General features: G+C 35.7%; 1 protein-coding gene across 3 annotated transcripts in view; it reads right to left on the bottom strand.

The window, feature by feature from the left end:
- Positions 1-25,695, bottom strand: part of LOC127957628 (disabled homolog 2-interacting protein) — a 128,178-nt gene that overhangs the window by 79,858 nt on the left and 22,625 nt on the right. Inside the window, exon 3 of one of the 3 annotated variants that reach the window (XM_052556250.1) lies at positions 24,358-24,484. In XM_052556250.1, coding sequence (XP_052412210.1) covers positions 24,358-24,484 — 127 coding nt within the window. Of the gene's footprint in view, positions 1-11,263; positions 11,447-21,050; positions 21,184-24,357; positions 24,485-25,695 lie in introns of those variants that run through there. The other 2 variants (XM_052556252.1, XM_052556253.1) reach the window with 2 other exon arrangements.

Raw genomic sequence — 25,695 nt, 5'->3', positions numbered from 1 at the left:
ATATATAGGAGTGTTAACTGTTTTTAACACTTATAAGAAAATCATTCGCACCAAATCAGCATATTTAATGAGTTCTGAAGGATCATGTGAAACTGAGGAATAATTAATGGCTGTTGAAAATTCAGCTTTGCCATCAACAAACTTAATTTGATTTTTAAATGTATGTTAACATAGAAAAGCATTGTTTTACATTGTAATAATATGACACAATATTGATGTTGTAATGTATTATTGATCAAATTAATATAGTCTTGGTGAGCATAAGAGACTTCTTCCAGAAAGAAAAAAAAATCATACTGACCCAAAATCTTAACTGCTCACTGGAGCTGAAGATTATCAGTGAATAATAATGACGTAAATGTCCCTTATTATTATTATTATTATTATTATTATTATTATTATTATTATTATTATTATTATTATTATTCTGAGTTTCTTGGTAAGTGTCAGACTTTATTGGTGTAAGTGGGTTTTATACTATGCAGGACTCAACAAACTTCTGATCCTGTTTCTTTTCACTGAAGGTCAATGGCAATCTTTTCTTTTTATGTGCCTTTATTGTCCTTGTGTGCGTGTTTGAGGAAGGGGATTTTGTTCAGAAAAGCAAGCATAAAGTTTTTGATTAGTGACTTAGTTATCTGACCTTGTAAGTGAAGAGTATCAAAAGATCTACCTCACCAAAGAAAAAGAAAAGACAAGCAGAATGAGAGCAGACGGAGAGAAGACAAATCTGTGCTGAAAAAGATTTGCCATTTATCTTTCTATTGACAGTCTGTTTCAGCCACACACACTCGAACAAAAGCTGCAGAAGGAACAAAAGGGCATAACATCACCAAAAGATCCAAAGTAGGACGTATTGGGATAAAGAAGAAAAAAGAAACTTCAAACTTTAGAGTGACAATTTTAAATGCTATTATGGCTCAATATAACTGATTTTATACAATCTTTCTTCAGTGTTCATATTCACTCTTTTTAATGTTTAAGTAAAAAAAAAAAAATTAACAAATAGACTAAACACAATTAAAAGAAATCACCTTGTTGGTCTGTATTAAAGGGATAGTTCACTTTGACTTTGGCATAACAAAGAAAGTTGAGGATAAGCAAATTTTTAAATAATTTTTACTTTAATTTGTTGCCTTAAAGGCAATGTTTGTACTTATGTATAGTATTTTTGGCATTTTTCTTTTTTAAATTCTAGGTATTGTACACATTCCCTCACATGCAGATATGAATGTTAAGAAATCACAGCTGCACACACAAACACACAGCGCGACAGGCGGAGAACACATGAAAGACGCAAAATGAGTAGAGGGGAAGTTCAAAGAGAGAAACAAGGGGGCAATGAGAGGGTGAGAGGTTGAAAGAGTGGGGAGTGCTGTAAGAGCATTCCTCTGCTCACCCCACTCCATAATGAAAAACAGCACACACTCTACTGACAACTTCAAGAGCGCCCGTTTAACTAACACACACTGCAAATAGCCTGAAACTGTGTCCTTCCACACACCGTGTTATTTAACTGCTGCAGGGGAAAGAACAAAGGTAGAAGAGGGCTAGTGAAGAGGTATGGATAAGATATAACTCATGTGGTCTTCAAAGAGTGTGAAAGAAAGGGAATCGGGAAAATGGAGAGAAAGAAGACAGATGTATGTGTCTACTTAAACTGACTCCTAATGGCTTCCTGTGTGTGCTGCAGTGTGTGGCCATACTGCCCAGAGAAAGACCAGCTTACATCAGCACGAAGATACAGTACAGTACATGCTAGTCCAAACTGGTTAACATAGTCATGCAAAGGTCAACCTTGCTGGTTGTATCTAAAATACAATGCTAGCGAGCAGCAGCAATGGTTGTAACTCAGTACCACAACTACTCATTACCAACCCTCAAACATATCCGCTGACATTATTAGATCTAAATGAAAACATGATTCATTAGCCTTTCAAATAATGAGAATGCGCTTACAAGTATAATCATTCCTCTATCCATCCATGCAGGCATTGGGATTGAGTTTGTGTACTAAATAGACATTTGTGTGTTCTTGTCTTATTTTCTATATTAAATCATTGGAGAAGTTTTTGGCAAATTCTACACTGTGCACACAGCGCCATCTTCTGGAGACGAAAAAAACTTTGTTTAACCCAAGGAACACATGCAAAGCAGGTATGCACACTCAGAAACATCAGTCTATTGCTCTAAACCCAACTCTTTCATTTTATTTTTAGGCTTATGTTATCATGTAAACCAGAACAATACATTGTAGGTTCAAATATGTAAAGATTTAGCTCATTCACGCATATACAGAAACCATGATTTGGAATGAGTGGAGATGAAAAATAAGGCGAAATATTATCAAAAGCAATCCAGAGGCGGATCTGATGCAACTGCTGACTGAACAGTATGTTTATGTCAACATCTGAGCAGGTTATGATGATCAACTATACCTGTACTATTGTTATATACACATTATTAATTCAGCAAGGATACATTAAATGAATCATTAGTAACAGTAAAGACTGCATGTATATTGTTACAAATGACTAATGCTGTTCTTTTTTTTTATTCAAATTTTATATATATGTATATCTTTTTTTTAACTGTATTATGGTTTCCACAAAAAGCAGCAAATCTGTTTTCAACATTGATACCAATAAGGAATTAATAATAACCATTTGAATGATCCCTGAAGGACTCTCTCAGAAGACTGGAATAATGGCTGATGACAATTCAGCATGACAGGAATAAAGTACATTTTAGAAATGAATTAAAACAGAAAACAGATAAACTAACAATAACATTTTAGAATTTTACAGTTTTATTGCATTTCTTATTAAATAAATTCAGTCTTGTTGAGCATTAGAGACTTTCAAAACATTCTTTCAAAAAAACAAAACAAAAAACAAAACAAAACAAATAAAATCTTACTGATCCCAAACTTTTAAACAGTAAATACATTATAGATACAGTTAATTTCAAGAGCATTTATCATCAGATCCTAATGCCTAAACTTTTAATAATCTGCCATTGACAAACAACTGAAAATAAGTCCATTTCTTCAAAAAGACATGTATTAAAAATGCATTTAAAGGTTAAAATGCATTTCTGGTATGAATTTACTTGAGATACAGGCACCTATTTAAAAGTTCATTTTACCACTAGAGGGCACTATGAAAAATGTGCGCATCTGACTGTGTTTGCCAAGTTTGTCTGGTTAGTATGGTTCCAGAGGATATGGCCAGCTGAGCAACTGCCATTGAGATTAATGGGAATGTTAATGGATAGCTTTCTCCAGATATTATAAAAGCGTGTTCACATGGAACATAATATTCTGGTCTGTTGTACGAAAAACAAAGGTACCAGCAAGTGTCTCGTAGTTACCTGGATACAGAGGTGAACAGCTGCCAATAGCACGACAGTGATACTCACACTGATGTGACATGCGCTACAGTTCAAAACCATTAAGAGAGACCTGTGGAGGCAGAACAACTCAACTCAGACGTTAAATCTTATGGTACTCTCTTAAGATACTCACTGGTTCCACTCTGGTAGTAGTTTTGTGTTTTTATTGATTCATTTTTTTACAACACACTTGCATGTTTATGTATAAATATGCACACCTGGTCTGTATCTCTGAGGATCTAGTACACAGACAGGTGACCCTTTCTTACTCTTGACTACCTGTCTGTTATAATCAGATATAAAGAATAATTTTATGAGTGTAAAAATCCTCTTCATCTCTGCTCTTGACCTTTATATAAAGCTTAAATCCACCCTTCCTTTCTCAGGTTTTTATTTTTAGACCTGTGCCATTAATCAGCTCACACTCATCCCAGTTCCTCCTGCATCATATGATGCTGTATATCTTTCACAAAGAAAGTCCAAACTTTGGAAAGGGAATGTAAATGGATTAAACCCGTTGTTTAATCCATTTACTTTTTATTTTGCTTCAAATAGCTTGCTAAAAATGTGAGTGCATATGGCCTTAAGCCTAATAATAAAAAAGATCCCCTTTAAAATATGCAGCCATTATTTATGACATCGGTTATTAGTAAAAAAAAATAATCGGACAGGAATATTTTAATAAAAGGTTGCTAATTTTTGACAGTTTTGTGATGTGATGAGCTCATCAACTCCTACTCATACTGAAAACATACATGGGATCTTTCTTCCTTGATAATCCTGCTTATTTCTTTGCTTTTGTTGTTTCTCTGTAGAGTAGGAAACAAATCCCCATTACCTAAGGAAAAGATGAATGTATGTGTGCTGCATGTGTGCCTCATAAGAACATACAAACAGAGAGAATAACCTGTAGAATGATGTCATCATTTGTTACACAGTATATGTGTTTCTAAAAAAAAAAAGGAAAAAGAAAGAATGACAATAAACCCCAAATCTACTGACATACTCACAGTAGCAGCTGACCCAGTTTTCCCTGCACAGTCTCCTCAAAGATTCTGAAATGTTTTGAGGAGGCGTTAACAGCCTTTTAAGGTTCCCAAAACCTAAGTAGAGCCACACTCTTACAGAAACAGCTTCAAGTTATACCAATAACAAATGTGCACTTATTTAACTTGTTGGACTGACCATTATTATTCTTTTGATAATGATGCACTTCACATTTAAAACTGGCATACAATTGATTTCATACGAATTCATATAATTTGTAAAATTGCACTTTTGTGGAAAAGTTTATAGTGATCATGGAAGTACTACTGTTAATGTGTGCAATATTCAAAGAGTTTTTAAGAAAATGAACACATTAATTGGGGGGGGGGGGGGGGGGGGGGCTCTAAAACTAAAAACTAAGAAAGAAAGAAGAAAAGAAGTTGCAAACACATTTATCTTTAATTAAACGCACTGAGCTGCAGTCTAGCTTTAAAAAAAATGTGCACATGCACTATTCAAAAACTGTCACTCTTGTCAGTATCTTTGTAATTATAATTACTTATCATCTACCTAGAGCTAAATCAGTCATTCTTTTATCTTAGTTTTTCATCTGTCTCTCTTTTCTTTATGCAGATGAGATAGAGAGCTTTGATAATCTGAGTCATGTATCAATATCTCTGACAGATTGTTATGCAATGCTCTGCAATACGGCAACAATCCTGAACATGTGCTCACGTGCACCTGCACACGCTCATACAAACATGTCAGAGGCAAAAAGACATTGCATCACCCGCACAGATCCTTCAGTACATGAAATTATTGCCATTATGGAAAAAGAGAAAAAGTAATAAGTGCTGAGTTTTATATCATTGGTAAAAGACACAGAATAAGATAAACTTATTGTGGGCCTATAAAAATATCTGCAGGTTCAGTCTTTTTGCTTTTGGTTTCACGCCATTTCTATGTGGTACCTGCTATAGCTATTGTTTAAATAAAGTTTAACGCTGAAATAAATAATAATTTAAATAATTTGAACTTGAAAATTAAATTTGATCTAAAAGGAACAGGTTGCACTACACTTGACACAATTATGTTGAAACTGGAATGATGGAACTGTAAACTGTGCACAATAACAGACTGAATGAATAGAAGCACTGAGTCACTCATGACCAGCACGGTCTAATGCAGGAATTACTGATACAGTGCAGGCAGAAAGAGAGATCTGGTCACATGGATGAAGGCAACCAGATATCTGATGTCAGTCACTGTTTAAAGTATCCACAAACAAGCAATGTAAGAATCAAATACTGAGAAAGTAAGTTACTGGGACTTTCTGAAAAATAAACATACGATCTTTGCTTTTCGTGACTCTATACACAAATCTTAAATCACAAGTATTTCAGCTTTGGGTAAGTTTTATATTTGAACTCGTATTTAGAGAAAGAGATCTTAACCATGTTTGCTTATCATAGACAGAACTTTGGATAAATATTCATATATAGTCTCACTCCAGTGCTAGATCACAGGAAATTTCAAAGTCTTGCAAATTATTTAAAGTAAAAAGCAAAAAGTTCTGCCACATATAAATATTTCACCTTGATGTATTTTGGGGGAGGAAGTTAGAAAGACCTTAAACAGCTTGTTATGCAAGAAGCCTGAAATGACATTCAAAAAACACGTGCATGTGCACATCTGGATCAAGGCTTTATGCTAAATTTCGATTACAATACTGGATCACCCAGATTATCTTTCACCATCACCAAACAAAGTTATAATACCAACTTTACAATTACATAATTACATTTCTACTCCAATTTGTTTTTGGTAATATAACATTTTGAAAAGTGGCTGTCATAAGAACTTGACAGATTTATTCGAGCACAAATTAAACATTGTAGAACAGTAAAAATGATAAAGAACGTCATGTGGTGCATATATTTAACAAAACGCTCCTCAGTAGATTTCATTTTTTAGCTATCTAACAAGTTTTTGGTCACTGAATATGTTTTTTTCCTATGGAAAATGTGTTAAGTGACATTGTTTAACACAAAAATCATTGTTTCATATAAAAATAAAAGACACATATTTACATAGAAAATTATATTTTATATGCTTAAATGAATATAAATTAAAACTCTTACATTAAATGATAAAGGACTATGCAACCCATGATCATAATAATGTCAAGTAAAGGGGCTCACATACTCCATTTCAGGTAGAATTAATAAACTTTTAAAAGGGGTCATCGGATGCGACATGCACTTTTAAGAGTAGTTTGAACTGAAATGTGTTTTGGCAGTGTGTGTACACAACCACCTTATTATGATAAAGATTTCCTCTTCCTTATATCAAGCCATTCTCAAATGCCCGTCTGTGTGATGTCACAAAGACCCAGGCCCCTCCCACAATTGTTGATTGACATCAGCATTTTACCTTAGACCCGCCCTGAGTGACTTGTCATCAGTCCGCCATTGTTTGGCCGCCTGAGCAGGGGCGTAGGCAAGAATGGCTCCTAGGCGACCGAGGTGTTCTGGTGTTGGATGTAATAATGAATATAGCAGTCGTCATTTAAATTAAATTAAATTAAATTTATGCATTTAGCAGACGCTTTTATCCAAAGCGACTTACTGTGCATTCAAGCTAACAATTTTCTCGTCATTTACTCGCGACATTTGAGCCTCTGAAGACGCAGTGGATTACGTTTGTTTGGAAAATGGGCATCCGATGACCCCTTCAATGTCAATTTTAATCATACATCATACTCATACTATGTCATCTATAGTGTCCTTCGGACTTTGAAATCTCACTAGAAATGGCCAAGCACTCCATGAAATCCACTTTATGAGGCCAATATTGGCCGACTGGAACATACCCGTTGTTTTACCATGGTGACACACTTTTTCCTCAAGCCTATTGTTACGGTCACAGCTCATAACATACCACATGCCTCTGTGTGTATGACTAAATGCCTGTTTGGGTATTTGTATGTCTACAGTGAAGGAAGTCTGAGGGCACCAGTGGAAATGATGCACATTCTTTAGTTTTCCTGTTGTGACCTCGCTCAGTTTTTTTGTGTATGTGTGTGTATGCAGTAAAATGTAAAATATGTCAGCAAACATGTGTCAGTGCTTGTCCCTGGTGCTTGTAGAAGGAAGTACCTATGTTTGCGACAGTAACGAGTGTGTGCGTGTGAGTTTGTTGAGAAGACATTGTAGTTTTCCTAAATAAACCTAAGCTACTGTTCTTGATTTTTTAAGTACAAACACTCCTTGAGGAACAGTGGACTAAATTCACCGTCTGGACTCTCAGTCAGAAACGTGTTGCCGGCTATATGTATTCATGGAGGAGAATGAACCAAGCGTGGATGTCTTTTCCTGTTTTGTTCGAGGACAAACACACTGGGCATTGTGTGTGTGTGGATGCCCAGGTCAAAGTGTGAAGCACACGTCACTCACAGCATGACACATCTCAGCAGCGATCAGAGCTCCCTCACACACTGCTACCATGACAATGACAAACAATCTGCACTACAGCTGTTGGGGAAAGTTTGTAAAAAAGTCCCTCAGTTTTTGGTCCAATTTGGGGTTCTTCAACCACAAAATAACAAAACACTCACACACACTTTTGAGTGCATCATAAAGCATGCGATTTGTTAAATCCATACAGATATGCCTGTCATCATCAGTGTCTGTTTGGGTGCATGTGTGACGAACTCTTAGCTCTGTGTTAGTGGCAGTTCATTATCAGATTCCGTTTGACTAGACATGAAAGGATCAGAAGACCAACTGATTGTTTGTAACGAGGAGAGAACAATGAGCATCCTGTTTTACACACACACACACACACACACACACACACACACACACACACACTCGCCTTTTCCAGCTACATCTTGCATGTAGTTCAAGAAGTGATTTTGAAGAATGAAAAATTCCACATTCTCTTCATCAACCAGCGTTAAAAATGCAAGTCAAAACACTCTACAACAATGCAAACACATATTGCAGTGAGTCAATTACTAAAACTACGGCCCCATTTACACCTAGGATTAACATGCACTTCAAATCCAGATAGTATCTTGATATTTTAAAGCCGAGATTTGACACCTTCCATAAAGTTGCATTAGACAACCAGCTAACTTTAAACTGGTCTTTTTGGTCTCCTACTCAAAATGCTTTTAATATTTCACAGAAAAACATGTATATTACATTTCAAAAACATTTGCACATTTAGGTATGCTAATAAGGACTAGAAGTGAATTAAGGGGAGGAAATAAAGTTTAAGCGTCCTTGAAAAATACACTGGGAGAGAGATGTGGGGGAGGATTTGGGGAGTGAAATGAGATTCCAAATGCCATCCAGTAAAATCATTAATGGGATACTGTTCATTAAATGGAGTGACCGCATCACAAAACAGCATGCAGTGTCTCTTCTCACATTAGGAGATCAGAATACAAAAAAAAAAAAAAAAAAGCAAAGAACTGCAACAAAGAGTCCAGATTAAAGTTCTTCTAATAAAGACTAAAGCTCTTCTAATAGCAATGCCATATATTCTGAATGTACAGTACAATACCATTCAAAAGATTGGGGTTAGTAAGATATTTTTTTTGAAAGATGTGTCTTGTGTTCACCAAGGCCTCATTGTTTTGATCAAAAATGCATCAGGAACTGTAAAACTGTTCAATTCAATTTTCATATGTATTATTCGATGGCAAAACATTTCTCCAGTCTTCAGTGTCACAAGATCCTTCAGAAATACCTCTTATATGCTGACTCAAGAAATATTTTATACTATCAACATTGAAAACAGTTGTGCTACAGTTGGATTTCTTGAAGAATAGAAAGTTCAAAAGAACATTATTTATTTGAAATAGCATTCATTTGTAAAAACCATTAAAGCTGTCACTGTCGTTTTCGATTAATTTAATGCAGTCTTGCTGAAGTATTCATTTCTTTTACTGACCCCAAACCTTTGAACGGTAGTGTCAGTCGCTTTGGATAAAAGTAAAAATGTAATCCAGTCACCGGAAACACATATTAAAACCAGGCGTATAGGGGGTCTAAGTGGAGCAGGATACGTGACCAATCAAAGGCTTCAGAGCCACAGTAAAGTTTCAGGAGAGGTGCGGGTCAAAGCGTTGGGTGCCGGGTCGAGCTTTGACTGACAGAAGCGGTGCTGGAAACTGACGCATGGAGAAGGGGATGAGAGTTTCGCCAGCGGGAGGAGAAAGAGTGTGTGACAGGAGAAAAATGAAGGCAGTTAACATTCCACAGGTAAAGTCCCCTGAATAAACCCAGAGAGTCTGTACTGTCATAACTCTCACATGAGGAAAGAACTCTCAAAGTGCTCAAGACGGATGTTTTGCAAGTAAAATGAGAATGTCTTATCTAGTCTCTCTTTCTGAAGATCTAGTTATTAATTTTCATTTATACCTTCCCCTATTCAGACCGTAATTGACCGTACATATTGTCACAGCTGTGACGGTATTGCATTATGCCGCAGAGACTGTTCTTTCTCCCTGGCTTATTGTCTGTCTCTTTTGTTTTATTCTGGTACGACAGGCAAAGATTAGGGATTAGCTGTTAGACAACAGTAAGGGCATGGAACCTAGTTGAAGACATGTAGTCATGCAAAGAAAAGGAGTTTTGCGGTGGGATTCATTTTTGCGGCATGGCTGCTACCAATCACTCTAGCATTCCAAAACAGCGCGGTTCCAGCGAATGGCCGGTGCGGGGCCTCTAGTGCAGTGACCCCGGTAATCCCTGTGCTCTCCAGGCCCACTTCCTTCCCTTCAGCTGCAGCCTCACTCCCTGCCCTGTCTCGGGCTATTAATAGAGCAACAAAGATCTGTGAATACAGTCCTGCATGGAGAGCCATGGATTGGTTGAAAAACTGGTTTGCATTAGGTGTATTCGTAGGGAGATGTTGAAAGCATGTCACTCAAGTTTGACACAGACTTGCATGTCCACATCCTGGTATACAGGGAAGGTATGGTAATATTGATGTGTGGTCAACATTAAAATTCAGTACTATTTGGTAAAATAATAACAATAATAATAATTAAAAAAAATCCACTAAAGAATAAAAAACAACCCTTTGAACTGCTATAATAATAATAATCATCAAAACATTATAAAGTGCAATATGAATATTTTTTTTTTTTTTTTAACTGCCAAAGATTTCATTTAACAATGTAAAATGTTGTGTTTGTTAAGAATAATATGAAAAGTGAGTGTTAAATGATGGTTTATACAACATAGATCAATATGAATAAATATTTTAAAATTGGAATATCTATGCCTCATGTTACATATGTTGTGCATTCCTATTAGTGTGATTATTTCAAATATATAACAGGATATGTAAAACAAATATCAGGCCATGACATAAAATAAAATAAACAAACTTTATATCAGATTTCGATCATAAACTGACTTTCAAATACACTTTTCAAAGTCTATATAAAAATGTACTTATGTGCCAAAATTCAATTTGTGCCAATTTGAATAAATCAATAAATTGGCCTCACTGATTACAAATGACAGATCTCCAATTCTGAACTGCTCTCTGCTGGTGCTAGTGGACGCAGACCTTCTACACTGGACGGAGACAAGTTTATAGTTTTGAATAAACCCTTTATCAGATACAAAACTTTCACATTTTCATTTATAATGAGAGTGATAACTTTTACAGCAACAAAACAATAGCAGAGGAGCTTGCTGATGAAACACTGAGTACAGCATGACTCCACAACCCCAGAATGTTAAAGCACTTGCTCTAGTTTCTGGTAAGTTTTCACCTGTCCACACTGATTTACACAAACACACACTCACACTGTCAGTGATCCACAAACAGCGGCAGGAGAATGAAAAGTAATCTTTACCTCAATCACTCCAACAGTGGAGAAACACCTCACACCATCACTTCATCAGACCATGGAGAGCCTACAGTTACACGTCCCACTGTCCAGTAACAGTCCAGCCACATCCAAACTCTCTCTCTTTCCTGTTTCTTCATTCACACACTCTCTTCCTAGCGGGAATAGCAGCTTTGTGTGTGTGTGAGTGAGAGCGAGTGTATGCTAGCGTTAGACTCCGGGAGGATCATTCACTGAAAACAGAGTTCAGACCCTCCCTTTTACACAAGATCTAAGCCAAGCGAGCAAAGAGAGAGAGGGAGCAAGAGAGAGAGAATGTGTAGGTATGTAATGAGAGAGCAAGAGGAAAAGGATTGTCTTTCCTTCATGGAGAATAATAATAGAATCACAACTAATATACAAACCAACAGGACATAGACATTTCCAGAAAAAAAAAAAACTTTAATCATTAGATGTGACTATGTTAATTTATGTCTGTTTAAAAGGAAGAAAAGCACTAGAGTATTCCCCTTTCCCTTCCAGCACTATAGTCAACACACATACATATGCACACGCGGCTGTGTAAGGGAATGCCGTTGTTCATTGACGCCCTCAGGGCAGAGGGAGGGTGGGGTCAAGAGCAGGGAAAGCTAAATTCCAGACGGATACTGGACCAATCAGACGTCAGGCTGTGGTCGAGAAGGCAAAGACATCAGGATTGGGTTCTACTTCAGCCGAGAAGCAGCAGCGCTACACAAAGAACCGAACAGAAGCCAACCTCTCATTAAAGTATCATTACACACTCATACAACTTGTGTGGAGGACTCTACACAGCTGTAAGTTGAAGCAGGGACGTCACTACAGATTCATGGACAGGGGAGCTAAGCTTCTATTAGTGAAGTCTGCCCCAAAAAAACGTTTAAAGCCAACCAATTTTTTTTTTTTTTTTTATGTATTTTAAATCTAACAACAGGTAAAAAATCAATCGAAATAAGATCTTTTTTGGTCAAGGCTGGTTAAAAAAAAGTCTACCCGTCTCATAGTTTGTGTTAAATGCTGATATAACCTAAATTCTAGGCAAATAAAGAAAAAAAAAGCCCACTCTGGTTCTGTTGGGATTTTAGTTTGAGACAGTGCGAAATCGGAGCAAGGAGAAGACATGCAGGTCCTATTATGCCATTAGTCAAATTTGTTAGTTTTTTGTAGGGCCTTATTATTTCCATGATGCAAAAATTGCAGACAGAGTCCAGACATAAAAATGGAAATTACAGCACAGTACGCAGTGTTACAGAATTTGGCAAATTTTGTATAAAGAAATCTAAAGGAGCTCTGTAAACTTAAATGCGATATGGATTTGTGGATCTCTGTGTCAGTTTTGTCTACTACACATTTTCATTAACTAAAAAAAATAATTACCTAAATAAAATGTATTAGGATAATATAGCAACATCCTGGAGTCCAAGTTGATTTTGATTAAAAATGAAAGTTCGAACTGAAAAATACAATCAATCTCCCACAATGGTGGTGATTACGACTATGATATTATGAAACAACTATTATTTCATGTCTTATACAGTACTTCCACGGTCTCTCACTGTCAGGAAGGAACCTTATATAAACACATTAATATTTACATATAGCACTCATTTCACAGTTACAGCACTTTTAATTACTTCTCTAAATGAGTTTTGTATATTTTGACAAACATTCACTTGTTTCATTTACAACTCTGGATCTCAGTTCCAGCATTTCTCAAAAGGTTTTCTTGTCTCTGTACAATGAAAATAAAGAGCCCATGCCTCAAAGAGAAAGGAACAATATATGAGATCAATTTTACATTCACTTTGACAACTATGTTTCCAAAAGCCCCAGAGGACAGTTAGTATTCATTTCTAGAGAACCACCTCATACTCTCATTCAATAAACTTCATTCCTAACTAAGAAGCTATGCACTCAGCACTAATTATTTCACCACATTTCACTCTAGCTTTAGTTTTTCATGTTTTAATATTACACGCTGAGTAAACACTAGATAAACCTCTAACGATGCCTTTAATGACACTGAGGTAATGGAACCGAAACTAATGAACATCTAATGATTGCCCACTGCAGCAGACAGAGTTAACACTAACCTGATAAGGTGGCAGACTTTTTAAAACAGACCTTTAGAAGTATACAGTCACTGCACAATCACTTACTTTGATGGGGTTAAAAGCTATTTCTAGATCGAAGTTCCACATTTAGACCAAGTGCTAATTAAGCTGCTTACAGTTCAGAAATGCAATTAAAATCGTCAAGATTGTTTATTGCAAGCTGCTGAAAATCGCTAATATACAACATTATTTCTACACATTTTATATTACATATTTTTCTTTGTATTATTTTTTATTATTTTTATTATTATTTACATAATGAAACGTCATCTTTGTGTAACACTTCAGCATCATTTCTTTAGCTAAAGTCTGACACAATCGCCAGAAGGCAGGTTTTGTAGAAAACCTTCATAGCATTGAGGAAGAATTTCAACAGCTGTCACCACAGAGACAAAGCCCTCCCTGTGAATGACCCATGGGAGGTCTGGGACGAGCCTGTGTGAGAAAGGCCAGTGGTCAGCATGAGTGCCTGTCCTGAAAGCTAAAAAATGACAGAGCACCTGAATTCCCGCCTTGAAATGAACAAGTGAAACATTCCAGAGTCTGAAAAGGCCGCCTCACTTTACCACCCGAGAGACAGAAGAGCACTCCAAGAGGGAAGGTCTGGCTTAAAACACCCTCAAAATAGGTCTGGCAGTTTCCAGCAAGGCCTACATGCTTGACATGTTCAGAAACATGTTGTAACAGAATGGTATTTTTAAGAAAAGACTTATTAGCCGACTTCAACAGTGAGCTTTTGTAACTCAGCTTTAACCTCAGCTCTGCATTTCCATCCACTGAACAAGAAAGAAAAACCGACCAGATGAAAGATGGATTAGAATCTGTTCGCTTGCTGTTAGCAAAAGTGATTAGCTTCTCATCCGAGGAAGCGCTTAGCAGTCATACATGTTTTTTTTTCACCAGCATCCAAATCAACGCTTGCTCCTTTCAACAGTGCTTAGATTGCTCAACAAAAGTGTCTTCTCAGGCCTTTTGTTCTAAACATGAACAACGGATTGGAATTTGTAGGGTGCCTTCCAGCGATGCTATTTCTAAACGCATGCACACAAAGCTACAGAGCTCAGCTAGTAAAGTCCCGTTTGAATGGGACTAGCTTTCCTGGAGAAGGTTAGGCAAATTTGTGTTTCATTATATACTTTCTCTTTTTAATAACCTGAATTGAACCCTTGGTTTTTTGCACAAAACCTCAGAAAAATTGTACTTTTTTATGCCAACTCTGGGTTCTTCTGAGAACTTTAATCCCATGTGGATGGGAAAGCCTGTGATCGCAGTACCTTTTCTATTATCCTCATTTAACGCAACCTTTGATCATATACTGCAACTAAAGCTAGCATTCAAAAGTTTGGTGCTCACTATTTTTATGAAAGAATGTTTTTGAAAGAAATCTCTTATGCTCACCAAAGCTGTATTTATTTGATAAAGAAAACCATACTATTGTGAAATACAATCTTTAAAATATATAATTCATTCATTAATTTAAAATATTATTTATTCCTGTTAATGCAAAGCTGAATTTTCAGCAGCCATTAATCCACTCTTAATAATAATAATAATAATAATAATAATAATAATAATACTAATAATAATAATAATAATAATAATTAAAATAATAAAAACAATAATAATAAAAAAAACACCTTACCTAAACTCTCACCCTAATATTGTTCCAAAACTTTATGGCTTGTATGGAGCTCAAAACAAGTGTTTTTTTTTTTTTTTTTTGTCCACACTAAGTCAATGAAGTCCAAAACTAAATTTTTGGGGGGCGAACTTTACTTTTAGGTGAATAATATGTGAAACGGCCAGAGACAAACTCATCCAGAGACACAGATGTTTCTTCTGTAAACATTTCAGCTTGTCATTTAATGAGTTTCAGGCCATAAAGCTTTTGATTTACTTTAGTTACCACTTTAACAGAAATTTAAGTGAAAGGAAACAATATGAATTCTTCTTTTGCTCCTAATATTTTCTTCTCAATGTTACTTTATACAAGGCAGGAAACATCTGACAGCCACATCTCCTGTGAACTCTTGAGTCTCTCTTATCCTTCACACACAGAAACACACACTCACGCAGCAGGGCTTCCATCACCAACAAACAAACTGAAAGTCTACATAAGTGTTCAGATCACAGAGCGTCTTCAGAAAACAGACTAGCTCTACAAGCTCTATGCTGAAACCCTCGAGACATTTAAAAGCCTGAGACAGACCCAGTCCTCCATTGTTCTGTAACTAAATTTCTCTTTGACAAACTTGTCTGTTCAAATTCATTTAAATGATATATTACTGCTTCCACCACTCATTCTTAAGGTCTTTCATTTCTTATCTTCAATTCTTTATTTCTTCGATAATTTTAAAACTCACAATTTATATGATTGTTACAAACTAAGGCAGTGCTAAACGTAAAACAAAGTGCGAGAAGAGGAACGGACGGACGAGGGAGAACTCAACAGAACGGGTATTTAAACAATCAGGAGGTGATGGGTGAGGTGAACAGGTGGGAGGAATCAATTAACCAAAACTAGGAAGGTGACCAAAAAAGGAAACAAAGTTCATGAGCGTGACAATGATAACATTAAAAAAAGGAAGGACATTTAAAAACATTTAAAAAAAGGGAGGAATTTAAATAACAACATAAATTACTATTGGAAAAAAAACCCTTCCAATTCCCCACGAAGAACCCACAATTTTTATACTAAACTTATTTATTTAAAACAACTTTGAAAACTGCACCTCTTACAAAATAAATTCTACAATCACCTATTAAAGATGCATTTTGATTATTTCGGAGCACCAGCATCAATTGTGTACACAATCTGATCCAGTATTTGAGTTTGGTATTCTCCAGAAATGAACACGGCTTTGCATAAATGGAAGGTTGCCCAGACGGAGATTAGATTTGTTTCTGAAGAGGAATGAGATAGCACTGCCACATTCAAGCAGAGAAGTGTTGATTAAACCCCTCTTTTTCTAACCCTTTCAGTCACTCTCTCACTCACTCTATCAGCTTATTATTAAGCAGCATTGCAAAAGTTTTTTGTTTCACACAGTTTTTCGAGGTCGATCTTCAAACACTCGGAATACAAACGCGAGCAGCGCAGCATATGCAAATGTGCATACACGCAACGCACATAAAGACAGACATATGGACACATAAAAATAACTCTGAAAGTTTCAAATACCAGCATACTTGGCACACATACAAAGACATTGCTGCTGGACAAGCAGATGGTGGCAAAGGATCCCCAAGAGTCTTAATAAGATGCTAGCAAAAGCTGAAGGATAGAACATCAAACTTGATCTGTTCCCTTACTGTTCTCATGGGCTTCTGTAATGAACCCCCCTTTGAGCAACTCTGGAGACGAAGAATGATACACCCAAAAGACTAAAGAGAATATAAAGACATTCTTCCCACAAGGTATTCAATTAAATGGGGACGCGCATACACATACTTTTTTGTCTTTGGTCTAATAATTAGAGTCCCCTCCAGTCAAAACAGACATGTATGCAGTTCCCATAGGCCAGAAGTGAGAGAGTCACTTGCCTTGCCTTGCCTTGTTTATCACTTCGGGAAAAATTATAGTAATACTCCCGCCCTCCCTTCCTCCCTCTCCGGCTCCACTTGCTCTCTCTTCTCCTCTACTCTGCTCAAAGAAAAGGAAGAGTGAAGTAGGACGACAAATATCAAGGCCTATTTCCATTTCAATGAGGGCCAGGGATGCTGTGTTCTATCTCATAAGAAAGGACTCTCTCTCCCAACTCTCACCCCAAAATGATTTAAAGACCCCATGAGGTTGGAATTTTGTTGCTTTTAGCACAGTAGTGTAGCAATGAAAATATTCCTATTTAAAAATGTGTCCCAGTCTTTTAGGAAAACAGACACTAAATATTGTGGAGTCATCCTGCACTACACAGGTGTTTGTCCTATCAAATGCCCTGTAAAACTGAATGTCCCTCCTACTAACAACACCTGCACAAGTTACTATAAAGTAGAGCATTTTTGGACCATGGCATAGCCACGAACCAAATGTTATAAGCATTAACTTCCTGTTGACAAAAGAAAATGCATCAACAAAGGAAAGCAAACTGCCATCATTAAGTGATTTCTTGGTGTCTAGCACTGATCCATACATTTTCTGCACTGAGCCCAAATGCTCCCTGAGCTGATTTTGCATAGAGAAGCTAATTAGATATAACTGTTTAATTACAGTCCTACGCAGGGAATTTCACTATGGCACTTGCTCAGCAACTTCCTGACAACCACTGTAGGGCCAAGACTACTTTATTTCACAAGAACCTGGCTATAATGAGAACTATTACCTAGTAAAATTATCACACAAATACATGCAACACAAACAATATCGCTAAGTCAGTACTGTAACTGTAGACGACACAACCAGATACTGTAAATCAAGATGAACCACTGAGATCTGGGCAGTCAGGAGATTGCTAACTGCAAAATCTTCCCACAATGATATAAACTAGGCCTTTTACTGTTGCATCAGATTGCATAAGGTTTGCTATTTTTTCTTTCTACACATAACATGCATTTTAACATTATACAGTTTTCTCACAAAGAGAATATAAAAGACATTTATAATGAAATCAAGAGAATTCTATTGCTAATTAATGCTGTTCTGTTGAACTTTAAACAAATGACAATTTTTTTTAACTCTGTATAAATTAGTGCTGTCTTACGATTAATTTCTTCCAAAATAAAGGTTTTTGTTTACACACTATATGTATGTGTAATGTGTTTATCTATCATGTATATATATATATATATATATATATATATATATATATATATATATATATATATATATATATATATATATATATATATATATATATATATATATAATATTGTAATAAAATTTTTAACCCAAAAGTGTAACAACCCAACATTTTTTAGAGTGTACCTGCATGTCTTTGTTCTATATATCAATAAAAAATATATACACTGTACACAATCATGTAATATGTCAACAAAAACTTATTTTAGATGCGATTAATTGCAATACATTGTGATTTTTTTTTTTTTTTTTTTTTACTAGTGACAATTAGTAAAGTGTTGTGGGGTTTTGCCATTGTGTATGTTGTGTCAAAAGCCCACTGTCTTTGAAAACCCCTAACCTAATAATAATAGTTATAATACTTTTGCCTTGAATAAATCAAATACATTTATGTTCTTCCCGCGGTAACATCAAAATTGACTGAATCAGTAGTTAATGATTGAATCAAACTGAAAACATTAGGGTCACACCAACTAAAATATTTTTTTAAGTGTCAGGTTGTGCAGAAATAGTTCTTTAATCCTCATCACTGGTATCTCCATTGCCACCATCGCCATTTTTTTTTAAAGCAAAAAGCCACTAGAGGCCTACCATTACAGTTATTTCTCCAAAGCTATAGGCCTTTAAAGCCGTTTCATCATGCCTTAGTCAAAATAACATAGGAATCTTTCAACTTTAAAACAGCACAAAGGATTAAATAAGCCCCTGTAGGTTAAGATTCAGATAGTAAAGCATGGAATTAGCACCCTGCTGACATACACTCGTAATAATAACAGAAAAAAAGATGAGATTCCCTGGAGTGGCAGGAGAGAGAAGTATCCAAATGATGTCTATCCTTTTCATTGCCCTGGTTGCTTGCTCTCTCTTATCTTTAATTACTCTCGTCTGAATACTCACTACATTGGAGATAGTCCTCCACTTCATCACTGCAGCAGATGACACAAGATACACCAAATGCCAAGAAAGGGTCCAGCCCTGTTTTCATAAAATGTTTTCTTTCTTCAACTCCTGTAATTGGTTTAGATAAACAGATATGAACATTCAGAGCAGTTTTTGCTCTACTGATATACATGGCTTTATCTCTGAGGATAAGTGCATCTCTCGTCCCATTATGACTCAAAATGCTTCAATGGATCCTAAAGCTTTTAATTCCTTCATTCGGCTGTTAAATTGCATATTCAAAAGAAACTCTCTTATGGGTACATCAAGAGTCCGGTCTATGAATTGGTCTTGGTTTAAGGTTTTAACTGCCTTGAATCTCATGGTGATACATTTTTACTTATATGGGAGGGCACCCACTCTGCCGAGGCAGGTCGGTTGTACTGTGTTATTTAGAGCTATTCTGGGATATTTTGAGGTTTGGCCTACGCTTAAGACAGATGTTGGACTCGACTACTGTGTCATGGATTTGGGTTCCCTTGGCAGGGCTTGCATTTTCTTTCTTGCTAGCTTTCTTTGCAAGCTCTCCATCGCTCTCTGTCCAGCATATCGACCCAGTTGGACCCTGAATGTCCTGTTTCCATGAAATACTTGAGCAATTGGCTCATTCAGCTAACCGCATTCTTCCAGAGCTCCTTACCTAGACCTGCACTGTAATCTCTGTGCATACAGAAAAGTAAAAAAATAGTCAAATCATAATTTAATCATTGGGTTTTTAGAGCTCTCTGACATTGGAGATTGAAATATGCGAGCGGAAAAGAAGAGGGAGAATGTGAAGGAGAGGAGAAAGATTTATTTGTGTACATAAGTCCACCTCCCATCCCGTCCCACTCGCTCACACTTTCTCTCTGTCTCTCTTTCTCTCTCCCACACACGCACAGATACATATACTCTCTCCCCCTCTCAAACTAAAGCCACAAGAGACACACAATTTAGAGAAACACAATTCCTTTAAAATGTGAAACTCCCTCTAACATAATCAAGTCTGCACAGCACACTCCAGTCACCCACAACCCACGTCACACACACTCCTTCAAGAAATACAACAGCCGATTAGAAAATATAAGTGCCTATACAGTAGAGATGGACAGAGAAAGACAAAAAAAGTTGAATAATAAAATAGTAAAATAACAGTATTACACTACCTGCTTGAACTACACCTTAAAACTACACCTTAAAGTACATCTTTGGATTCACAATGTTCATTCTAAAGACAGAAATGCATGTGGTTCTTAAGTACAGTGCTAGAAAGACTTTTTTCTTTTTGTCTTCTTCAAATTGCAGCTTATTTTGGTCAGAAAATACCAACTTAGACAGGAATAGACTAGCTGATAGACATTTATACATACATAATGGACCATTTAACACTGGATTTACCTAACATTTATTAGACCACAATAACAGACCGAAAAGAAAAAACAGACAGCCAGACAGACATATAAATAAGAAAGAGAGAGAGGGAGAGAGAGAGAGAGAGAGAGAGAATGGCAGCACAAAAACACAAAGAATACGGAAAAAAAAAAAACGTGGCTAAAATTTCTGATCAAAATGATTTCACACAAACTCAGAAACACAGCAACACATACACTTATGCTCCAGGATATCTTATAATCACTAATTGCTTTAAACACACCTCAATTTAAAATGCAACAATTTCAAAGATTTTGAAGCCACTAATGCTGTGAACTTTGGCACATTCAGTGATTATTTGCAAGTGTTTTCTAGTTTCTGTACAATATCCATTAGCCGTTAAGTGAACAGGCTGCGCGTGGTCGGTAGGCATGCTGTCAGCGGCTGAGACTATAGTTTTCAACAAACTCATGCATGTAGTTTTTCAGCATTTTAAACACTATATGCCAGCAATCCATCTCCAGTTCACCAATACTGAGTCATGGGCCGAGAGCATCTCTCCTCCACAAGCACTTACCGGACTGACCCTCCGACTCAGGACTCGTCTCAGACTCCATAACTTCACAGATTGCTGAACTGCTGTCCAACAACTGAAAAACAGTACCGAAAGGAGACAGATGGGAGGAGAAAGGAAGAGAGAGAGAGAGAGAGAGAGAGGGAGGGAAAGAACTGCTCTGTGCCCCAACTGTTGTTCTGTGTTTGTCTACTGCTCCAGAGAGAGAGAGACGGAGAGAGAAAAACAGACCCAGAATGGATGCATGTGGCGTGCATGCAGATTGACTATTCCTGTAAGTTGCGGTCTCTCTTTTGCTCCTACTTTTCACATGCTTCTTAAAGACACAGTATCAGTGACAAGACTTTTGCAGATTTTACTCACACTGTCGGCAGTCTCTTTACAGAAGGACAAATAAACCAGCCAATATTTATGGAAGCCACTAATAAACCTGAGCCAAGAAACATAAATGCTATATTGTTAAAGTTAAAAAATAATGCATGTGCTCACATTCACATGTTCACTCTGAAAATCTCCATGACATATGTTAAGTATCAAACTGCACACTAGTACATTAGTGTATATGAGTGATAATGAGCTACCAGCATACCATCAGTCAAAGCATTTCAATGAGCCATTAATTTAGCTTTACTTTGCTATGCATCCTTGATAAACATGAATGGGTAATAGGACAACAGCAATCTATTACAATCTATGTTTAACTTTGAAGTTTGTCTGTGAGCTACATGCACTAATGGTGATTTGAAGTTTTTTTGACATGTCAGTACCCAGCATTCAGCCCTACACTGATGTGCAGAAGCTGGGTTAGCCAACAGAGAACACAATACAGAAATCAACAATACTATTATTAAGTATTTGAGAGATATGTTAAAAAGGCTCCCTGATGAGTACCCTATTGATTTGGTTTAAGCTTTTAATTTGCAGTATTGAGGCACAATACATGTTTTCTGTTCTTCAACTCCCCATTAAAATGTTTTGATGTTCATAGATCAGCGTAGTGGGGTTGTTCCCACTTTTGTCCTCTGGTTTGAAATATCAAACAGAAGGTGCTCCAGTTCTCAAAGGGTGATAGAGATATACTTCAGTTTCTCTTTTATCTTCTATCAGTTATTCAGTATGCGGTGGGATCAAACACGAAACACTTTCAAAACAATTCCATACATTGACCATCCATTAATACACTTTTATACATGTTATGTGTTATGAATGAGTATAATATAATATACTGGATATAAAATTATAAATTTGAATATACATTTACATATCCTGAATATGCAATGTTACTCAATATGCAAACACAACTATACTGTGTTTATAATTATTATAACTATATAACTACAGTTAATAATGAACTATATACTATATATCAAAAATTAAATTAAATTAATGCATTTAGCAGACACTTTTATCCAAAGCGACTTAAAGTGCATTCAGGCTATCAATTTTTACCTAATAATATATAATATATAATATATATATTCAGATTTATATTTAGATATATACAAATATTTTAAACTATACAGTATATTGAGATTTTATATATATTCTGAATGATCCCAATACCACATAATTAAATGTGGTTGGTAATAAAAAAAAAAAATATATATATATATATACATATATATACATATACATATACATATATATATATATATATATATATATATATATATATATATATATATATATATATATATATATATACATACATATATATATATATATATATATATATATATATATATATATATATATATATATATATATATATATATATATATATATATATATATGCATATAAATATATTTGAGTTTGAGAAAGCCAAAATGTTTACTAAGTTAAATGAGACTCTCAGTAAATCTATATGTCTCCGTCAAGCAGTACAAAAATATGGCACAGAAATTAAAAGCAGAACAGAGCGAGACTCTTGAGGACTGTAGTAGGATCTGCATTCGAATCTTCATTTGCCTTATTGTTAGCTGTATTTTAGGCTCAGCACAAATTTTTCTTCAGTACCATACCAGAATCTAATACCTCAGTCTCGTACTAAATCATTACCATAGGTGATAAATAAGCAGAATCAAAAGATATCCGAAATAAAAACAGAACACTGCATGCATGAAACTCTGCAGCAACAAATGTGTTGCTCGTTTAAAATACATACTTCTGAGTACTCTCCTGTACTCAGTAAAACAGAAGCGATACTAGACAAATTCCAGCATTTTCAGCACAGTTGAGTGGACTCAACATTGTGTTCCTCAGGCATTCCCATTTAATAGAAACTAGTATATTCATGGGAAAACATACATGAGTTAGTAGGCCAATAAAATGGCACAAAACAACCTCAGCCAAATAAAGTATGCACACAACACAGATAACAGGCAAAAATGCGAACAAAATAAAAACATGACTATAAAAGTTAGTCCAAACTGACAGAACGCAGCCCTAGAAGAAACATCCTTTGACAGAAGAAAATAATATTTCAGCCAACATCCTCCCCTGCTGGCCTCAATAAAAATGACAAGGCTTAAATAACTGAGAATAAGGTAGATAACTACTTCTTCAAAAATAACAACCAGTTTAGTCAGAGACAAGGACAACTCCTAAATATATTATGAGTTTGTCTGCAAATATGTACAGTAGCAAAGGTAGTTTGTGACAAAAAAAAAGTGTCAAAACAATTGACAGATTCCTCATAATTAAGATACAAAATAAAAGCAATGGTCGTTTTATATTATAGGATATTTTGAGGAATTAAGTGGCCTTAACTACTATGTACTTACATTTTAATTAATAATTTATTACAATGTACTTATAGTGTACATACATGTTTTTACATTGTACTTATATTTGAAAAAACCTACATGTAATTACATCTGTATTTAATTTCTGTAAATACATTTATAATTACACTGTTGACCCATACTTTACACCTTAACCCACCCTTAAACTTACCCATACCTCCAACCCTCTCCCTAACCTTACCCCTATCCCAACTCAATAGCAGCAAAAGTGTTTTACAATACAATATGAAAACAGTAAGTACATTGTACTTATTTTTTTATGTAAGTACATAGTAGTTAAGGCCACCTAATATAAAGTGGGACCACACATTTTGACTAAGACTTTATAAATTTTTTCTCATGTACAAAGAGTAAATTTAAGCAGATAAAACACTTCAAGACTCGAACATAACCACAAAACTATAATAAACATTTTATTCCCTTATATTCCCAGGTTTTCTATGACCATGAGAGACCTGGCCCCTGGCTGTGTTGTAAACTTGTGGAGTAACAGTAGTACACTAACCGTTATCCACTGACAGATGACAATGGAATTCTGGGAACTGCGTCTCCACAGGAACACTAATGGTGCGACGCAGCTGTCTGGATTTGCAGGTGTCAGTCTTCTTCTCCTGTAGGAGCAGAGGGTGTATCTGACAGCAGAACACAAGAAAGAGAAAGAAAGACCCGATTGAGCACACATTCACTTGACTCTAATCTCATTTTTAATATATTCCATCCGAACAGATTCAAGTCAGACAATCAGAGGCAGCAAGACATAAAGAATTCAATAAAACAAGCACACAGATGGACAGAGTATGAATATATTAATCAAAGGGCTTCTAGCGAATTAAATTACTTACTGAATATGGCTATGCTATTCCATATATAATGCCATGTCATAAACATGCAAAAATAACACTGATAAATATTATCATAGGGGGTAAAAAAAGGATACCAAGAAATATTTATGGCCACTCAATTTTTTTTCTTAATTTACTCACTATTGGTAGGCATGACCAAAACTTATACTGATAGGAATACAGAAGGAGAAAGAGGAAGCGAGAGCAACTTAACTCTGGGGAATTCAGTGTCAGATTTGGGCAGCTCTGACTACCAAAATGACCCTGCGTTCCTTCCCAGAATCATGTTTAGAGTACACATTCAGCCCTCGTGGTGTTATAACCAAACATTCAGAACATGAATTCTCTTGAGACTATGCTACTGTGCTTTTTTTGTGATTACCAACTGTGAATTTGCCCTTAAGAAACAGTCCAGATTCAATTTCAGCCACAGCAATCTGGTTTACTGACAGTCCAAATCAATTTAACGCTACTGAAATTTTAGTTTCATAACCATGGTATTTGCCAAACCCTAAAAATATTTTAGGTCTGAAGTCAATGTGGAGTAAAATTTGATTCATATTATTACTTTTCATATTAGCACTTGCCTGTAGGCTGATTCTTTTCTTACTTGGGAGAGTGATTTTAATTAAATGACACAACATATAGTGCTAAAGGGTTTAGCAAAATATATTATATTTTTGAGGTGGGAAAAATAATATCTTGTTAATAAAACATAATTTAAGGTAGATGCTAAGATTATGTATAGGGTAGGATTAAGGGATCTAAAATATGATCAGATTACCAATATTGCATGCTAATAAAGCAACTAGTTAATAGTGAGCATTGGTCCTTTGAGTTTTACCAAATTAGTTATTAAATAACAAAAACACTAAAGAAAACAGTGTGCCAAGAAAGCACAAAAACTATGTTTTTACAATAAAACACATTGTGGTATGCATATTTAAATGCATTTTCTGTTATTTTAATACACACCTAGTTGCTGTACTTTTTTTAGGATG

Source organism: Carassius gibelio, chromosome B5, assembly GCF_023724105.1.
Source record: "Carassius gibelio isolate Cgi1373 ecotype wild population from Czech Republic chromosome B5, carGib1.2-hapl.c, whole genome shotgun sequence".
Taxonomy (NCBI): Eukaryota; Metazoa; Chordata; class Actinopteri; order Cypriniformes; family Cyprinidae; genus Carassius; species Carassius gibelio.
Note: the sequence above shows the minus strand (reverse complement) of the source record. Positions and strands in the feature narration are given on the sequence as shown.